The sequence below is a fragment of the Coffea eugenioides genome, chromosome 1 (assembly GCF_003713205.1).
Source record: "Coffea eugenioides isolate CCC68of chromosome 1, Ceug_1.0, whole genome shotgun sequence".
NCBI classification, from domain to species: Eukaryota; Viridiplantae; Streptophyta; class Magnoliopsida; order Gentianales; family Rubiaceae; genus Coffea; species Coffea eugenioides.
Window position 1 is genome coordinate 42,996,070 of NC_040035.1, and position 16,079 is coordinate 43,012,148.

Below are 16,079 nucleotides of genomic sequence, written 5' to 3' on the forward strand. Positions count from 1 at the left end.
AATATAATTATATGCATGTCTTATGTTGAAAATTAATATAATAATATTTCTGTTAAAACTTATGAAACTATTGGATTTTCAAGTGATATCTATCCTATATTTTCAAATTTCACAAAATTAAAAATTGATTTATTGATACTTTTTTTTTGTCAATCGTCATTTTATCTATAGTATCCTACACTATTCTAATCTACAGGGGAGATCCAATTGGATCTAGGGGGGCCGGTGGGAACTGAACCACCACCAAACCAGATGGGTATACTACGCACCCATTTGAATTTTTTAAGAAGCCACTTAATATGGCAATTGGTCAGAGGCAAGGGTTCCACCAAATCTTAAATGGTTTAGTGGTGGCCATAAACCTAAAGGCTGGTGGTTTGATTCATTGATACTTGTTATGATTGATATAGACACAAACATTTTATTGGGTCCATGACACAAATATGTTTGGAATCTCCAAAAAAATAACTAAAAAAATGATACAAGAACCCTAATAAAACAAATATTAAAATCCATTGTCAAAAGAAGAAAAATAGACCTAGATCCACTTCCGGCGTTAACCAAACATAAGGGACTGTATGTTAAATTCTCCAAGAATTTCCCCACAGGGGTATTTATGGAATATTACAAAACCAAAAGTTATTTATGTGTGGGTGACTCTTCTGCTTCTCTCTCCTCTCTGTCTGTAAAATCTCCAATTCAATCTCAACGTATTTGATTGGAGTATTTTTCCTCGTTTCAATTCCTTAAAAAACCCTAAACTCTTCAATCCTTGTCTATCCTTTCTTAAATCCATTTTTTTTAAATTTTATTCTGAAGTACACTTCATATGTTTGATAATATTAAGGAAGTATGTAAGAAATAGATACCTCTTCTGTATCGAAATTGAATCCGAAGCTTGGAAGTTAAGAAAATTTGTTTTTTGAATACGTTTTCTGAACGGTTTTCTGGGTTTTGCTGCAATTTATGAAAGTTGAAGAGGGTTGTCTTTTGATTCTGACCATGTTACTTGTCTGTGGTGGTTTTGATTTGATTTGGTGACTAAATTAATTGGTGGGAGACATCAGGTATTGCTGCTGCAATGGCGAACGGGAATGGCAATGGTGATGGGAATGCGAATGGGATTGAGAGCGGTGAAACTGTGGTGTCTTCCATCAGGGCTGGAATGAAAAGGGAGTTTGCCATGATGATGAAGGCACAAGCTGAATGCGGGATTATTCTGGGGAAGAGAAGAGTTACCAGGTCTCAGAATAGCCCTTTGATTAGCAAGTCAGACGGGAACATTGATAAGCATAATATCAACAAGAAGAATAAGAAAGAGGAAAAAAAGGAAGTAGCTGAAGAGGAGAAGAAGGTGGAGTTGGTAGTCGTTGAGGAAGAGGAGGTTAAAAGTGATATTCTGGATGGAAACAGTGATGACGAGAAGAAAAAGAACATGGTACAGGATGAATTGGAGAAAGAAGGGAGTGATATGGGAAAAGTCTTGGGTGAGGAAGGGGAGAATGAGGGTGCTATGACTAAGGAACCTAAGGATGGGACCGTGGAATCTGTGAATGAAGACTCGGTGGAGATAGCAGAGGAGGAAAATGTCAAGGTGGATTCCTCTTGTGCTGCTGAAGTAGTTGGCATTGCAATGGATGTCGAAACTGAAGCTGCAGTCAAGGCGGATTCCCCTTATGCTGCTGAAGTAGTCGGCATTGCGATGGATGTCCAAACTGGAGCTGCAGCCAAAATGGCAGCACCTGTGGCAAAGACTTATTTCAGGCGGTTCACTAAGTCGGGATTGAAACCGAAGGCGGAGGCTCTTGGCCCGAAGACGGAGGAGGGGCCTATGGCCCCGAGGGTGGAAGAGGCTCTGGAGGTTGTGGAGCCACCGCAAGTGGAGGCAGAGAAGCCGACAGAAAATGTTCTGCCTACCACGTCCAAGCTCGAAATTAAGATGTCTAAGAAGACGCCAACGAAACTGAAAGAGCTTCTTGAGACCGGTTTCCTAGAGGGATTACGTGTGCGTTACATCCGTGGCTCAAGGGTAATTTTCATAGAACTCCTTTTAAATTTACTTGCAATTTGCAGTACAATGATGGATTGATACTTAACTGAATTTTGTTCTCCTTTTAACTTTCAGGGGAGTAAAGCGGGTGGAACATGTCTTGGCGGTGTTATTAAGCGGTCTGGAGTGTTGTGCTACTGTCGAGACTGCAATGGGAGCCAAGTAAGTGTTTTGATTGCGATGGGTATTGAGGTGATCTGGTGATCTGAAATGATGCATATATTTAATTACTGGTTTTCTTTGAAATTGTAGGTTGTGACGCCTAATCAATTTGAGTTGCATGCCGGAAGTGGAAATAAGCGCCCGCCAGAGTACATATACTTGGAGAATGGGAAATCCCTTCGAGACATACTGAATATCTGCAAGGACGCACCTGCTGAATCCTTGGAGCTCGCCGTTCAGAGTGCAATTGGTCAGGCGAGACCTACCTTTTGCCTGGGCTGCAAAGGTGATTGGAGTACAGTTTATTCATAAACATCAGTTTTTGCTGCATCATTTTCAGGAAATTTTAATGTGTTGTTCTCTTATAACACGTTCCAGCATTTATGCATCAAGCTGCCCCTGATGGACCTATGCTTTGTGCATCTTGCGTTGCTTTGAGAGTATCAGAAAACAAGACCACTGAGTTAACTGATACAAATTCCAGGTATTCTTGTAAACTTTTGCGTTTTTGGCTGGTGAACAGATTTGTTTTCTTACATTTCTGCAATCTGCATGTCCTTGAAATTCTACTCGTTGATATTTTTGCTTGAACTTTTGTCTACTGTTATGCCACCTGTATTTCAATGGTTGAGAATTATAGAGTTTGGTGCTTTATTATTTGGTCAAACATTTGCTAACAAACAAACCATTTTTTGCTCAATACATTATTACCAGGACAGGAAGTCAACATACTTGGTAAGATGTAAATAAATAAGCTGGCTGCATCAGTTGGATGGCTTTAACCAGCTAACGAACAAGAGAAACAGAATGACAGAAACGCCATGTTCTGCATAGCCTCTTATGGTGGCAATTTTATGTGTATAGCTGGAAAACCTTCTTAGGTTACACTTGAGGACAATAAGCTAGTGTTACCCTGCTGTGTGATAGTGGTGTATGGCAAGTTTGTTGTTTTTCCATGTCAGAAATTTGACAGTCAGTAGATGCATGTGGTATTCTTGAAGTTGTGCATGTGGTTATTTTTCATGTCAGATGACACAGCATGAAAGCAAAATAAATTAAGTTTTGTCCTACATACTACATGGTTAATTTCTAGGCTGCATAGTAAACTAGACAGAATCAGTTTCACTCCTCATTTTCTTATGATATGATAGTTGGCATTTTTCTCTCTGTTATTTCAGGCCCTCATTACCTGTCTCCAATACAAAGTCAGCTTCTAAAACATCCTCAAGTGGTCGTCCTCGAAATACGACCCAAGGAAGACTCACTAGAAAGTAAGTGTCTTTTTTTTTAATTTTTAATTTTTATAATAATTTCACTCTGGTATATTGTAGCATAATTGCTAACTATTTTGTTAAAAAATTTGGAAGATGGTTTGTGGTACACACGTCCTTTATTCCCCCATTTTGGTGTGTTCTTTAGTTCTTTTGTATTTTCATTTTCTTTCTCATTCTTCCTGCATAGGGATTTGCGACTGCACAAGTTGGTCTTTGGGCAAGCTGGTCCTGCTGATGGTACTCCATTAAGCTACTATGCGAAGGGGAAGGTATATGCAACTATCAGTTAGCATTTCATTGAGTAATTTAGTTTAGTGGAAAAAAATTAATTGTGTTGTTTCTAGAGATTTATCATGCACATATTTTGCACTTTCACAAATTTTTGGAGAACAATTTGACTACTTTCTGTTTAAATATTGATTTTTTCTGACTTAGTTCTTGTTGGACAGCTTCTGGGTTCAGGCTATAAGTCAGGAAGTGGGATCTTCTGCTACTGTTGCAATCGAGTGGTAAGTGATTTTTTTTTTTTAAATAAAGTGTAAGTGGGAGGTCTTGAACCCTGGACCTCTCACTTACACTCTCTCCCCCCATTCCACCCAACCCATCCCTCCCCCCAATCAAGTGGGAAGTTTATTTCTCATCTTCCATATTTTATATTTTATGTTTTAGGAATATTTACATTTCAATCATCATGAACAGGTCAGTCCTTCACAGTTTGAGGCTCATGCTGGTTGTGCTTCTCGCCGTAAGCCGTGAGTGCTTAATACATTTCTCGCCGTAAGCTTGTCTAGCTGGACATTTTGCCACTGCAATTTATGTTGCTTCATTGGATTGACTTTTTACAATTTTTTTTACAATATTACATGATTGAATTGGCTGATCATCATCTTTTCTCTTGAATTTCGAAAAGGAAAAATCCTTGTTAACTTGAGTTATCATGTATCTGGCAGTTACCTCCAAATTTACACACCTGATGGGGTATCCCTCCACGAGTGGTCTCTAGCAATTAAAAAAAACATACAGTTATCTACAGATGACAGTGATGATGTCTGTTCAATTTGCCAAGGCATGGGGGAGCTTTTGTGCTGTGACATGTGCCCTAGAGCTTTTCACAAAGGTGAACATCTAGTTCCAGTATGCAAAGATTTTTTCCCTCCTGCACTTTTCTTTTAGCTAATATATCTTTCTGATCAAGTTAGTTCAATCATTTTGAGCCTCTTTCCCTTTTTTCCTTGGTTAGATGGAATAAACTGGCTAAATGTACAAAGCCTGACAGAAGTTTTGATCTGTTATCATATTTTGACATTGTAAAGATAATCTTAACTCAAGATGAACATACCTCCCATTCCCCTCCTCTTAGGCACACACTCCATGGTTGTCTTAATAACTAGCATCTGTATTCTCTTTTTCACTAGATAAGTTATTCATTTGTTTCTTTGGTTTCTGTTGCAGAGTGTGTTAATCTTCCAAGCATCCCCAAGGATAATTGGTACTGTAGATATTGTTTGAATATGATTGAAAAGGAGAAATTTGTGGAGCACAATGCCAATGCAGTAGCTGCTGGAAGGGTTGCTGGGATCGATCCAGTGGAGGAAGTAAAAAAGCGATGTGTCCGTATTGTTGGAGTTTTGGAGCCAGAAGTTGGTGGATGCGTCCTTTGCAGGTTTTCACTGCGTCTTTTCTTTTTTAGTCAAAAACAGTGTTTTAAACTGCAAAGTATTACTGTATCTTTCCATTTAACTTTTGTGTCTCTAAAGGGTTTGGGCTAAAAAATTTTGTTTCCTGGTTGTCGAGGGCCTAAACTAAAACTGGATTAGTTTGATGGATAACCAAAAATAATACATCTTGTTGGTTGTGAAGCTCGCTCTTTGCATTTTCAGTTCTGAAAAACCTGAACTACTGACTTTGGAGAGCACTCTGCCAGACTGGTCCTTAATGCTCATCGACTAACTTGCTTGTGTTCTAACTATCAAGTGAATTGGATATGTATACATTAGACTGACATTGCAGATGCTGGATTTCTTACTCATGATGTCTTTGAATTGTTGATTGAAATCAAGGACATAAAATTGTCATGTGTGCAATGTGAATTTGCCTTTTCTGCTGATTTTAGGAATTTATTTAGATTCTTTCTTGTAAAGTTGCAAAATGATTCTGCTTAAAGACTTCCAAAGGCTGGTTATGTAAGGCATTTATCTTTGGCTCCCCAGAAAATTGTGAAAGATTTTTTTTTTTTTTTTTGGATTTTTGGAAAAAAGGGTAAAAGAAACGGGCAGTCCTGTGCCCCTAATGCACTGTTAATATAGATAATCAACTATCATCAGCCTTCCACTCTTCTGATTCCCTTATCGTCCTGCCCAAAAATTTTAAATAGAAAAATAAACACCTCCAATCATACTCCTCTTTCCCCAACATAAATGAAGATGATATTATTTGCTCATTGGTGCATGCAGGGGTCATGATTTCAGCAGTTCAGATTTCGGTCCTCGTACAGTTATTCTCTGCGATCAGGTACCTGTAGCCTATTTTCTTTTATAATATTTTTTCCTTTATTGTTTATATCATATATCAATACTTTTATATGCCAACAACTGATGACTGCTATTTCTTTTTTCAGTGTGAAAAGGAGTACCATGTTGGATGTTTGAAGGAGCATGGACTGGATGACCTAAAGGTTTGCAGATTATTTGTCATCTTTACAGCAATAATCTAGTTTGTTTTTTTGGCATCTATATATGCTTTACAGCAATAATCTTCTCATGATAGGCTGCCAAAAATGTGCCTTGCCTCCTTTAAAGCAACATAACATATCTCAAAAATTTCAGTTTCTCTGCAATTCCATATTCTCTGCCAAACTTGTGCAAATTCTGTGATGTTTGTAGTCTAACTATTCCTTCTTTTGTCCTTCCATATCTCCTAGGTCGATAAATATGCAAATAATTTTTGCAAACTAAGTCAATAAAGCTGCTTAATTTTCATCTGACATTTTTGTACAAAGTAATTTTTATACATGCCAGGACATATATTTATGTGAACATATTTATCTAAATAGTTCTATGCATATTATTGCATTTTATGCTTGTATATCTGTCTTGATAAATAAGACTATCATTAACTGCTTTATTTACTAGCACAGCATGGGGAATATCATTTTTACTTATCATTCAAGTTAGTATTACTGTGCATAATTTTCAAGTTCAGAAGATTGTCTCGAGTCTTGTTGTCTTCACTTTATTACTGTACCATGGTTAAAGGTTTCCTTTTTCTTTTCTTCAAACGTTAAATTGTGGGAATCTTAAATTTAAAACCAAAAAGAGTGTAGAAAGCAATTTGCACAATATAAGTTAGTATACCTGACAGTGGAATGAACTTTTCATGATAAATAAATGTAGTAGAAATTAAGATGAAACGAGAGTAAACTTATTACTACCTGTTATGCTCGTGCAATATAGACTACTATGTGATCATTAAGTTCTAGTTGTGCAAAATAACCTTTTCAAGTACATTTGGGAACTGGAAAGAGATATAAGTTATTTACTGGGTGTGGTGCTAAATGTTTGCATATTTCATGATTGCTTTGCACTGACAGTTTTCCCGCATGTTACAGGAGTTGCCTAACGAGAATTGGTTCTGTTCCAAAGAATGCAGCAGTATTCATTCTGCGCTTCAGCAGCTCATTAGTGATGGCGATAAGGAGCTTCCTTATTTTCTGTTAAGTATGATACAGCAGAAATGTGAAGATCAGGGTGCAGAGGATAAAATTTCATGGAGACTTCTTCTAGGGAAAGCAGCTTCTGAAGAAAATAGGAAGTGGTTGTCTGGTGCTGTTTCAGTTTTTCATGTGAGTACAGATATCCCTGGTATTTGATAATTGACATAGTTTACAGATGTGAAATTTATTTTGTTTTTCTCTTTTAGGCTCATTTTCATTTCTAGTGATAGATAATCATGACTCTGGCAAAGCTATCATCAAATAACTTCCTCTAAGAGAATGTATACACTACTTACCAGTAAAAATATCCAAAACCAGGAGCCTTAAAGAGGACTTTGCCATATCAGTCTATTCTTTTTAAGCAAGAGTCCCATGACCACTATTTGTTTATAAACTTGGATTGCAGCAGATATTCTCGTAAAAAGAATTTGTTCTGTTAAAGAGCGTCGTAAATCTGTGTTAAATCAATGTCTTGAAAATTTAATCCTTTCAGAAAGTAGTATCTTCCAAGCATCTTTGATGTTGACATCTAAAACTGATGCATCATTGAGGATACCATTTTGTCTGCTGAAGTTGTTATGTGTTTTTAACTGTATATGCTGATGATCCTGTGTGGATTTCAGACAATCTTATGTTACATTTTCAATCTTGCATTGTGCTATAGGACCGTTTTGATCCCATTGGAGATTCCAACAAAGGCCGTGATCTCATCCCTGTCATGGTCTATGGGTAAGTAACAATTGCTTTAATACATAATTATGGTGTCTTTTTTGGTGCTGTAAGTTGGAGATAAGTTTTTGCTACTTATGGTGCTGTGCAGGAGAAGCAATAGAGATCAAGATTTTGCAGGGATGTACTGTGCTGTGCTAACAGTGAAGTATGTTTCTTTCTAAAAGACTATTTCTCTCGCACGTCTTATTTAATTCCTACGCTAATGTTTTTTGATTGTGCAGCTCTACAGTGGTGTCTGCTGGAATCTTTCGTGTATTTGGACAGGACGTGGCAGAAATCCCACTAGTTGCAACGAGTACTGCCTTTCAAGGCAAGGCAAGTTCAGTGAAGTCTTTAGTGAATTTTACACATATAGCCTGCTGACTTCGTTGAAGTCTTTTTTGTGGATCTATTGATATAAATTCAATTTTTGTCTCTTCAGGGATACTTTCAGTCGCTATTTTTTTGTATTGAAAACCTGCTGGCATCTCTGAATGTAAGGGACCTGGTGCTTCCCGCTGCCCCTGAAGCAGAATGCATTTGGAAGAACAAATTTGGCTTTCAGAAGATAACGGCGGAGCAGGTATGTCTTCTTCTGCTGTTGTTCTATTATTTTCCTTTTGGTTAAAGAAAGTTTCAAATTTCATTTAACTGTGTAATCTTTTGCCTTCCAGCTGAAGCAATTCAAAAAGGACTATCAGATGATGATATTCCAAGGAACGACAGTCCTGCAGAGGAGCGTGGCCAGGGTTGGGATTTCTCCAGACTGAAGAATGTATGATTTTGTGTAAAGACAGTTTTAGTTTATCAGGGCCCTTTTCTGGGTTTGCGCCAGACGCTTGATAGTGTAAATAGTTCAAAGTTGATTTTGGTAGATGTACAGAATGGAGCAGTATCAAGTCTGCTCCTATACAGAAACTGTAGTTTGTATTTGCGTTAGCAAACTTTTTGGTATAGAATCGAACAGGGTTGGAAAAAAAAAAAAAAAACTTCAGTGATGATGTCTATAGTCGATGGGCACATAGTTTATAGGTTTAGATTATGGAATCTTTATATTTAAATTGAGAAACAGAGAAAGATTTCAAATAGTTCAGAATTTTGACAGTCATTTGATCATGCTGTATCAGCTCCAATTTTGCCAAACCTCTGGAGTTGTATATATCATATGATTTTTGTTCCTGTCGGTCAATTCTTTTGATGCAATATCTGCATAATGCTTGAACAGATTTTGGGTATGACATAATTTGTTCTGATTTGAGCTTATACCATAATAGATGTAAAAACTATTATTGATTGTGCAAGTTGTATTGTTTTGTAGGAAACAAATGTTATGCTACTACTACTACCAATATCTTCTTCGAAAAAAATGCTAGAAATCAAACAAGTGTTGCAGCAAATTGAGGAAATTGTTATAATTATAAGACACTAATTACTGCTAAAACGTTGTCGTGGGAACAAGGGGTCCAAACAGTCATCAGAAAAATTGTTCGGAGCGATTTTGTGTAAAATGCACAAGATGTAACTCAATTTACATATGAGCGATTTTGTGTAAAATGCACAAGATGTAACTCAATTTACATATGATGTAATTCACTTTGCACAAAGTGTAATTATAGAACAAAATTTTGTAAAACCAACACGTAATATGAAAAATAATGTACAAGATAAAATCTGAATCTTATATATATTTTTTAATCAAATCTTGACCATCAACCTCCCGAAACGATTGCCTTCGCCGTCATTCTTGTCTCTTGTCGTGGGGGTTGGTTTATTCAGCACTGTAACAAGCACACAAACCACACACAAAAAGCACGCACCAGAGCGGGAAAAGCATTTTAAGATTTGAAATTCAAATTCCAAAATCATATTCTGTAATTTTCTTCCTACCGGAAATAGTGTCAAAAAAAATTAATAGTATATATTTGCTTAATCCGTTAATTCCCAATTCCGCCCTCCCAGTCTCAACCCATCAGAAAGGCAGAAACCTATCCAGTCTCTCACTCTCTAGTCTCTACTACACTTTCCTTATTTCCCACTATTTTCGTATCCATTTTCTCCCTCTCTTTATTTCTGGTTCTCGCTCGCCCGGGAAGGTATGCTCGATTTGAACCAATTATGCTTCATATTTATCTCTTTTTTTTTCGCTTTTTCCGCCTTCAGTAATTGTTTTGTGGTTTATAGATCAATTTAAGCAGTTGATTTTGTGTTTTCCGACGATCGGAAAGTGAAAAATGGGACAGATCCAATATTCCGAGAAGTACTTCGATGATACATACGAGTACAGGTGAAGAATCATTTTTAAGTAATTATTATCGGTTATATGTGTTCCATTTTTTTTTTTTCAGAAATGAATGAAGTTTCTGAATTGATTTTTTTTTTTATTGTGATGATAATTCAGGCATGTGGTTCTTCCTCCTGAAGTGGCGAAGTTGCTTCCCAAGAATCGGCTTCTCTCTGAAGTATGAAGTTTTTATGTTTACCTTCTAAATTTACTCATTAACTTAGGGTTTTGGTGTTTACTTTTCCCCCCTAAAATTTTACATATTTTCCCTGTTAGTCACTTGCGATAAATTAGGTGCTCTTTTTTGTTTTTTAAATTAATAATCGATCTATCGAATTGAATTATGTGAACTTTTTGGTGTGGGGAAAAATGATTGTACTTCAGAGATGAAAATCTAGGTTCTCCTAATGATAGATCGAAGTATGATATTTTTTCTAATTTTAATTCAGTATATAACGAGAATTTGAAAATCGTCTCTCTAAGCTTCTATGCAATTATGCAAATCTCAATTCAGCTGTACACTGGGAAATTCTATTTACATTTCTGAGCTTACACTCGCTGATGAAAGCCCAGAATTTGGAGGAGTTGGTTTTCCTGATGAATGATGATGTTAAGTTGCAGTCTGTCTTAGAATTATGCTTTACTCAAATGACATTAATACAGTTGTTTCTGTTGTTATTGGTCTCTATATTGCTTGTATGAAATTGAATGGCTTTACGGTTTCTGGACTTCAATCAAGATTAGTATCTAATTCCTTTCTTTTTTTCCCCATTTCGTGTTGCTACTAGAATGAATGGAGGGCAATTGGGGTCCAGCAGAGCCGAGGGTGGGTCCATTACGCGATTCACCGACCAGAGCCACACATCATGCTCTTCAGGAGGCCACTCAACTATCAGCAGCAGCAGGAGAATCAGGCTCAGCAGGGTGTGATTGCTAAGTGAACAACTGCTGCTGTTGTTCCTTTGCATCGTTGAATACTTGCTTTCATTTCCTCTAGAAATGAGCCTATGGCTATATAAAATGCTATCATCTTACTGTGTTGTTCCAGAAGTTGTTTAGACATGTTGGAAATGTAAACTCTAGTAGTATTACTTTATACTCTTAAATGTGGGTTCTTGGATGTTGAAACCTCGTTTTAATGTCTTTAACGTCTTTCTTTTTTTGGTTAACATCTTTAGTAGTTGGAAAGTACTTAATACTGGTATTTGGATGTTGTACTGAAGTTTGATTCCAAATGTACTGGTTTGCGTACTTTGGATGACACCAGTCACCACAAACCCATTGGGCTTCGCTGAATTGTGGTGCGTTGTTGCTTTGTCGTGTTTTTGTGTTTTCTGGTGTTGTTCCTCTGTTGATCTATCATAACATGCTTTGTCTTTTTGGTCAGTTGAATTTTTTTCTCCTTTGAGTGTAAATTCATTTGTGTGCACAGATGGATAGGTCCAGAAGGTTCTCTATTACTATTTACCCTACATTAGCACTTACATTTTTGGGGTTTGGGTCCAAAAATCTTCACGGAGAACTATTAGAATTCTTTGTTGAAGAGACTTGTAATGTATCCACTTCGATGGTGATTACACAAAAAACAGGCCTGATAGATTTTTCTGAATTCCATAGGCGTTAAGAAAGTGCTCTAGCAAGAAGCTGCAGTTGGATACTTTTCCTGCAATACGATAGTTGTTATACCTTCATTTGCTCTTGTTGTCTTACTCTGCTTTTGTTGTGCTTTTCTTAGTCTGTTTGGTTGCTGATGCAAAGGAATGTTGAATACACTCGATGTCCGAATGAGCTATTTTTAACCCGCAAACACATCGGATTGGAATTCTTTTAATTTGTTTTTAACCCGAAAATATATAGGATTGGGATTCCTTTACTTTGGGTAGACTATTGTGATTTCTTGTGTAGAATCGGTGGTTGGTTTTACCTTATTTCTGCTGGATGGAATCAACTGATATGCCTGGGTATGTTTATGGCAAAACATACGGTAAGTGCCATTTTTCGGAATGGTAATAGATTGCGAAACAATTAGGTGCCAGTTTTCCCCAAAAAAGAGGAAACAAAAAAAAAGATGCTAAATAAAGTCGAGACTAAGGGAGGAAGTCAATTGCTGCAAAAAATATCAGATTCATTTTTTCATGCGATCTCTTTTACAAAATACACTTTTTAATAGACAAAGTACAACAGATGCATTTTTCACAACCTTAGGCCAGATAGTAATTAAAAACAAATATTTTTAACACGAGAAGTTCAGAACTTAAATGGAATATTTATCATGAAATTCAGTCATTATGATTATTCAGATTGCAACAAAATCAAGCAAAGGAACTACAATAAAACAAGAAAATTTTGTCCTTTATTAATTAGAACTCTTTAACGAGCTGACGCCTACAAATTTGTTAAATGCGGTTAGCAAAAGCCAGAGGAAAAAAACAAGTAAATAAAAGGCTGGCAAAAGGAGGCGAGGAAAAGGGAAAACGTTGGAATATTTGGGTGGGTCGGGTCAAAGAGGCGAGGGAGCAATTCTTGTTAATCGGGCCCCAAACAATTAACAATAAGGTATGTGGATTCAAGATTTTGACAGCGGCTGAGTCCTAGCGACCGTCACCGGCGAAACGACGTCATTCAACACCTTCGATTCTAACTCCAATTAAGTTTCCAGGTAAATTAATCTTTGCAAACACAAAATATATCGAAAATCTGGATTTGTCATAGCGTAATTGAATGTAATGATTTCTTCTAGTTGATCCTAACGAAATTGTTGAAGGCAATAATTGAAATTAGGGATACAGGGATTTCTTGAATAGCTAGCTAGCTCCTGTTTGGCTTTTCCCGTTTGTTTTTCGTTTTCAGTGGGTGGTTTTGGACTGTTGCTAAGGGAACTAGTAGTTCCTCCCAACATGATGTCGATTACTATTAGAACCTTAAGACATTAGACTTATTGAAGATGTTTAAATGTGGACACTAGAACGAGGGTCTTGCTGAAGGAGACAGATGGTTTCTGGATAGAAAATTTTTATTGTCTGTTGCTGCATCTGATGATGGTTGTTGTTGGGATCATGGTTTTTCCCTTGCTTGTAGCGTCAATCCGTGTTTCTAGCTACTTTATGTTGGATACATGCAGCTTTGATCGGACGTGATCTGACATTTCCTGATAACTAGGTTCCGCTAGTTATTTTGCTCTCTCCAATAAGATTGCAAATAATGCTAGTTATAGGCAACAAGCATATCTGATGAAAGATGGCAGTCTGTTCTTTTGCTTACATTTAGTACACTATTTTTGTCATGTACCCTTTTAAGGGATGTTTGCTAGGTGGAAATACCATTTGAGTTGCCTTTTTTTGTGTGCATTATCTGTCAATTCTGTTGGTATGTGTACTTGGATGATCGTAGATAATATCGAGCATTAATTTTTACTTGGAGAATTTGATACTAAGGTTCACGAGTTATCATCTGCTTAACCACGAATACTCTTTTAAGTTTGCTAGATTTACAGAAATCAGAGTCAGAGTTTTCTGGGGTGCCCTTTTCTTATGTTTTGCCTCTTTTTTGCTTTTGTCTCTGTTATTCCCTTGTGCTTGTCTGGTCAAGTGCAAATAGTTATGTGTACAAACTGCCATTTGATGGAGTTCTGTACTGTATTTGTTTGACAATCATGTTGAAGTACGCCATAGAGTCTCCATTTCAATGGAATAATGGCATCATGGTAACATCTTTGCATTGATATAGCATCTTAACTTTCTTATTCCCCTTACATATATAGACTGCAGTAGAGTTCCTGAAATATCTTTGCATTGACATGACCTAAACTTTCTTGTTCATCTTACAGCTACTTTCTTTGAACTGCAGATCTTTTTAATTTCAGTCTGGGAGCAATTTGCTTTGTTAGTGTTCTTTTGCTAGTAGCTTCAAATATTCTAGGACAGAAAGCAAAAATAACCACGGTGACTCGAAAGATGTTGTACCCCTAGGTCAGATCCTCAAGTTTTGGTTTATCAATTTGCCTCTAGATTTGCGGCACAAACTTTATACCCTGAAATTTCTGAAGGTTTTATGCAATTCATTGAGGACGGGATTTGCTAGTTGACCTGTTTATGTATGTTTCTCACTTTTTAGAACCTTACCAAAGTTCGTTATTGCTTTGGTATTTTCTTGTTTCTTTGCAGGTTGTTCTTTTTCACTTCTGCAACCTTGATGTCCCGGAAGCGAAATGCCATTGTTGCTACAGGCCTAGTGGTTTTTGCTGCTGCAGGATTAGCATTTCCCTTTTTCATGGCGTAAGAAATATCATTGCCTATATAAGAAAATTAACATGTTGTAAATACCAAGAAAATCGCTTTTGCAGTATGAGTAATACTAGCTAATTGTGCTGCTGATTTGCTGGTTGACCTGTATTCCTGTTTCATACCCAGATCTAGATCATCGAAGATGAAACCTGTTATTGATTCATCAAAGCCTCTACCACCTCAGGCAACCTTCCGTGGACCGTATATCAACACCGGATCGCGCGACATTGGACCTGATCATCAATCTTACCCGAAGAAATAATATGTTTTGTGGGCCTTTTACTATTTCGAGTAGAAAGCTGTTATTTTCAGGTGATGAAAAGGCTACTTCTTCCATTGATGGAGAAATGTATTTGCATTTTTGCAAGAAGTATACATTTATTTAGGGGCCCTTCTTCTGTCTGTGTGTTACCAGAATCTTGGAAGTGGGGAGCAAATTGACCACATTATGGATTCTGTTGATAATTATTTGTCGCCTTTAGATTTACTTGTACGATCTTGTAATAAAATGGTGATTGGTGAGTATTTAATATTTAGTGTTTACTAACATAATTTAAAATTTTTAGACTAAAACTAATAAAAAAGATCATTTTTTAAAATAAGGTCCAACCAATTTGTCTTTGCCCGGAAGATTTAAAAAATTTTCAAAAAATGAAAAAAATTTGTAATGCCTTTAGCTTTATAATATAATCAGACTTTATGAAGGTGAGCAAATTATGATAAAACTAAGTCCTTAAACACACTGATGTGACAAATTTGTGGCCAATTGCTATACAATTGCTACAGTCTAATGATTGTAAACAAAGCATACGTGATAAAACATGTTTTTATCACCACAGCTACAAAGAAAAAAAATCATACAAAAATTAACATATATAGTTTACTATAAAGATAAAAGTACAAATTTGATAATTTTATTTACTTCTTACTAGGTCAGTTTAACATTATTGATGAGACTCTCGGTCTGTCATTATTTCCCGAGAGGTAGAAGTACTTACAATCCTCATCCCACCTAAAATTCGCGAAATTAGTTGAGAGTTAAAATAAAATTTTAGATCAGATTGACTGATCCATTTTAAATTTAAAATATTTCTATAGGGTCCTCTCCTCGTCCTTCTATATCATAGCGTTAAAAGCAGAAAAACATTTATTGTTTTCTTGATATTTTCTAGCATTTTTGATAAAACCTTCTAGTAAAAGTATACCCCTTTAAATTTTTTTACCACAAATAAGTTATTTTCACACTAAGATTTCTCAAACCGGATGCACCGATTCTTTTAAGGATTGGCTTGGTTCTCTGCAGCTTGCTCCGGGTTACATGAATCCCACCAGTACGACATTGAAGGAAGTGGTGGGTATTCTCGCAACGGTAAGGCCAATGGCCCATCAAAACCATACCATGTCACGTTTTCAAATGAACTAAGCGGTAAGCCCATTGGCCTCTCTCTATTTTACTGTGACTGCCCATGGTTTTGACCAGGGGTCGGCAACGGTACCGACCCGACCCAAATTTAATAAATTTTCATGGGTTTGAATTGAAAAATAATTCCGATATCAGGATCCGGATTTAGACCTGTTTACTTTAACAAAAAACGGGTCGAATACG

The 16,079-nt window shown here is 36.7% G+C and overlaps 3 protein-coding genes across 5 annotated transcripts; all 3 read left to right on the forward strand.

Annotated features, from left to right (window-relative positions):
* Positions 1 to 860: 860 nt before the first annotated feature.
* On the forward strand, positions 861 to 9,098 carry LOC113779076. Its single transcript, XM_027324512.1, has 18 exons — positions 861 to 2,029; positions 2,126 to 2,212; positions 2,303 to 2,498; positions 2,591 to 2,696; positions 3,391 to 3,483; positions 3,674 to 3,755; positions 3,936 to 3,995; positions 4,186 to 4,238; positions 4,437 to 4,603; positions 4,939 to 5,149; positions 5,940 to 5,997; positions 6,104 to 6,160; positions 7,094 to 7,327; positions 7,863 to 7,927; positions 8,019 to 8,075; positions 8,152 to 8,245; positions 8,352 to 8,492; positions 8,584 to 9,098. Exons 1-18 carry the CDS (start codon positions 1,082 to 1,084, stop codon positions 8,677 to 8,679), a joined length of 2,805 nt encoding a protein of 934 aa, XP_027180313.1. The 5' UTR covers positions 861 to 1,081; the 3' UTR covers positions 8,680 to 9,098.
* A 736-nt stretch (positions 9,099 to 9,834) lies between these two features.
* On the forward strand, positions 9,835 to 11,486 carry LOC113762320 (cyclin-dependent kinases regulatory subunit 1). The gene is made up of 4 exons (XM_027305717.1): positions 9,835 to 10,002; positions 10,091 to 10,193; positions 10,308 to 10,368; positions 10,979 to 11,486. The coding sequence occupies exons 2-4, from the start codon at positions 10,141 to 10,143 to the stop codon at positions 11,129 to 11,131; spliced, it is 267 nt and encodes an 88-aa protein (XP_027161518.1). The 5' UTR covers positions 9,835 to 10,002; positions 10,091 to 10,140; the 3' UTR covers positions 11,132 to 11,486.
* Positions 11,487 to 12,661: 1,175 nt separating this feature from the next.
* On the forward strand, positions 12,662 to 15,003 carry LOC113777262. Of its 3 annotated transcripts, XM_027322312.1 has the most exons (4): positions 12,662 to 12,849; positions 14,037 to 14,158; positions 14,354 to 14,464; positions 14,600 to 15,003. In XM_027322312.1, the coding sequence occupies exons 3-4, from the start codon at positions 14,382 to 14,384 to the stop codon at positions 14,733 to 14,735; spliced, it is 219 nt and encodes a 72-aa protein (XP_027178113.1). In that variant the 5' UTR covers positions 12,662 to 12,849; positions 14,037 to 14,158; positions 14,354 to 14,381; the 3' UTR covers positions 14,736 to 15,003. The 3 variants fall into 3 exon arrangements, with proteins under 3 accessions (XP_027178113.1, XP_027178106.1, XP_027178100.1); XM_027322305.1 differs by lacking the exon at positions 14,037 to 14,158 and having other exon boundaries at positions 14,317 to 14,464; XM_027322299.1 differs by lacking the exon at positions 14,037 to 14,158 and having other exon boundaries at positions 12,666 to 12,849.
* Positions 15,004 to 16,079: the final 1,076 nt, after the last annotated feature.